This window comes from Cupressus sempervirens, chromosome 7 (assembly GCF_028749045.1).
Source record: "Cupressus sempervirens isolate cs-2001-9-10 chromosome 7, ASM2874904v1, whole genome shotgun sequence".
Lineage (NCBI taxonomy): Eukaryota > Viridiplantae > Streptophyta > Pinopsida > Cupressales > Cupressaceae > Cupressus > Cupressus sempervirens.
This window is the reverse complement of record NC_143124.1, coordinates 731,589,294-731,592,396: the sequence shown is the minus strand read 5'-3', so window position 1 is coordinate 731,592,396 and position 3,103 is coordinate 731,589,294. Positions and strand designations below refer to the sequence as shown.

The 3,103-nt window shown below is 26.1% G+C and overlaps 1 protein-coding gene across 1 annotated transcript; it reads left to right on the top strand.

Moving 5' to 3' along the window:
- The first annotated feature begins 806 nt into the window (after window positions 1–806).
- Window positions 807–2,159, top strand: LOC149549319 (SPX domain-containing protein 1-like). Its single transcript, XM_089794302.1, has 3 exons — window positions 807–1,067; window positions 1,202–1,340; window positions 1,864–2,159. Exons 1-3 carry the CDS (start codon window positions 807–809, stop codon window positions 2,157–2,159), a joined length of 696 nt encoding a protein of 231 aa, XP_089650428.1.
- Window positions 2,160–3,103: the final 944 nt, after the last annotated feature.

The window sequence follows — 3,103 nt, the reverse complement described above, 5'->3', positions numbered from 1 at the left end:
AACAAACAAGGTGATTATACTAAAATATACAAATACCTAAACAAACAACATAAAATCAGAACTCAACATCACACCAAATAGACAAAATGACACATAAAATATACTAGAAAATGACATATATACTCCTAATAAGATTAGGAGTATATATTAGAAAATGCTCTCCATGAAAACACATAAAATATACTAAAAAATGACTTATATACTTTTACATTGATTACATTTATATTTGTATATTTTAAAATTCTCTATTGAAAAAATAAATTTGAAAATAGTAAAGATTAATTTAATCTAATGATTTATATATATTTTTTACATTCATCAAATATATATAAAAATCAAAATAATTATAAAATGTCTATCATTAGATTTAAAAAATCATTAAAAAAATACAAAACTTTGCAAGCTCGAAAATAGACAAAATGAATGCAATAATATAGAACAAAATGAATGCAATAGTATATTGTCTATGTCAATTCCAAGTCAATTCCAATAAATGACCATGAAGTTTCTTCCATCTCAAAAATACCTTTCAATTAATATAAAAACAACAATAAGTAACCATGAAGTTTCTTTCCTTTGTCTCAATTGAAAATCCTTGTAATACCCGTCCTTTGCAATTCTCCTGAAATTATAAATATAACACTTGTGAAGTAGAATAAACGAATCATAAAGAAATATATACCCAACTAGACATAAGAATATACTTGAATATACTGCACAACTTCGATTCCTATAAAAGTAAAATTACAAGTTTCATCTGAGCACCAGAAAATTTGTATGAGTAAAGCAAAAAAAGTTGCTCAAAGATGAATTTCAAGAAATGGCTTGAGCTTCTGCTGAAGAAAACCTTGCCAGAATGGAGAGATCATTACATTTCTTACAGCCTTCTTGAGAAGAGAATCAAATATATTGAAGCCATTAATGGTGATCATATAATTACAGGAGATTCAGATCAAGATTTTTTGAATGGGTATGAAGTGGGTTTCATCAATTTGCTCAATGTTGAGTTAGAAAAGCTCAATAGATTCATGGAGGAGAAGAGTAGAGACTGTCATTTCCGTTTACAGGTATAATTCTAACTTTTAACTTACAAATTATATGAATTTTCTTAGTTTATTTCAATTCTGATTTCAAGATATTAGTTCCATATTTTATATATCTTAATCTTGAAATTTTATTTCTTGCTTTTCATGTAAACTAGAATCTCAAAGGCAGGATTGAAAAGATCAAGATTGGCTGTACCCATGAAAGAGATGAAGTGATTTTGCTTGGTAAAGATCTTGTAAACCTTCATGGAGAATTGATCTTATTAGAGAACTACAGTGTATGGAATTTTACAGGTATTATTTTAACAAACTTTTTTATAAATTTCTGAATTTGATTTTTTAATGTGAAGATATTGCAGTTTTGATTTTGGTTATGAAATTTTCTAGCTGCAATTTAGTTTGATTAAACTCCAATTCTATTTGTGAACTTCTAAACTTTTCTTACCTCCATTAAACCAATTAACTAAGAAATATGTATTAGTTTTTGGTTTGTCATATATGAACTGTTTTTATGATATATATATTGGATAGGTTAATCTTCAGACAAAATGTACTGAAGACAAAACAAAGTCAAAACTTTTTTTTCTAGATTGACGAAAATGTAGTGATTTTTTGCCAGATTGATAAAACTTAGTGATTTTTTCCAGATTGATGAAAATGTAGTGATTTTTTTCCAAATTGACGAAAACGCAGTGATTTTTTCCCAATTTTGTCTTACATATATGCATTTTCTTTCATTTCAATACAATCAAATCTAGATATAACTATTTTAATTTTTTTTATAATGATTATTAAAAGTTTTAAAGTGCATATGTAGGGCTGAGGAAAATTTTGAAGAAGTACCATAGAAGAGTTGATGCTGTAATGGGAGATAATTACATTCAGTGGGCCAAATGTCAGCCATTCTTTGCTAATCGTTTTTTGTTGGAAATTATAAGAGAATGCCATGAAATTCTGCAATGCTTTCTCTATACGATGCTTCCTGTGTATGTTGATGCAATGGGAGATACGCTTCAGCATGAGATTGAGCAGAGAGTGTATGAAAGTTCAAAGGCTGCTTTGGAAATTCTGAATGAAATGACTAAAATCAACTCTGCATACAATGATGATTGAATTTTGAGGCTATCTTGTATGAATAGATGGACCTACGTTGCAGAATTCAAAATTTAAGTTTGTATGTATGGATATTAGACTTCTCAAGGTTTATGCTTGAACCTTTTTGTTCAAAATTAGGAGCATAATTCAAATAATGCAAGACACGTTTTGACTCTCTATGAGCTTTGATTTTTTTAAATTTTTTTAAAAATTCATTTATTTATATAAATATGATAATGACCTTTGGTAATAATAATAATATTTTTAAAATTAATCAATTTTGTAGGATTAGACTTATAAGTTGAATGGCACTTTTAGATTTAAAAAAATTGTATGTTGATGGATTATAATTTATTGGTGAGAATTATAGATATGACATAATAGTTTTGTTATTGTTAGTTAATGATTTTATCATTATTAAATGAGGATTTTAGTTTTTAGATAGTAGTCTTAAATTTGTCAATAGTGTTTTTTCTAGGAGAAAACAATTTTATCTTGTTATATTTTAACATTTTCATTATTGATGTTGAAACAATTATTACAAAATAGACTACAAATGCAATTTTAGAATTATTAATTTTAATTTGTATGCATGGATATAGACATTCTAAGGGTTTATGCTTGACTATTTTTGTTAAGGAACATACTTCACATGATGCAAGACAAGTTTTGTTCCTCTACTAGCTTTGTGAAACATTTATTTTAATTTTAAATTTGTCTTTTATAAATACAAGAATGATTCTTAATGATATTAAACAATATTTTTAAAAACTAATCAAATATATAAAATTATAATTATAAGTTGAATGATATTTTTAAATAGACTGATGGTTTATTATTTATTAGATGGAATTATGGATATGAAATAATAGTTTTGTTATTGTTGATTAGTGGTTTCATTGTTGTTAGATGAGAGTTTTATATTTCTTAGCTAGTAGTTCGAAATTGTCAATGGTGCCTTT

Bases quoted from the DNA above. Each gene is read 5' to 3' on its own strand.
- LOC149549319 (XM_089794302.1), top strand. From the start codon at position 807: ATGAATTTCAAGAAATGGCTTGAGCTTCTGCTGAAGAAAACCTTGCCA. The intron at 1,068-1,201 runs GTATAATTCTAA...CATGTAAACTAG, and splicing joins ACTGTCATTTCCGTTTACAG to AATCTCAAAGGCAGGATTGA. The intron at 1,341-1,863 runs GTATTATTTTAA...GTGCATATGTAG, and splicing joins CAGTGTATGGAATTTTACAG to GGCTGAGGAAAATTTTGAAG.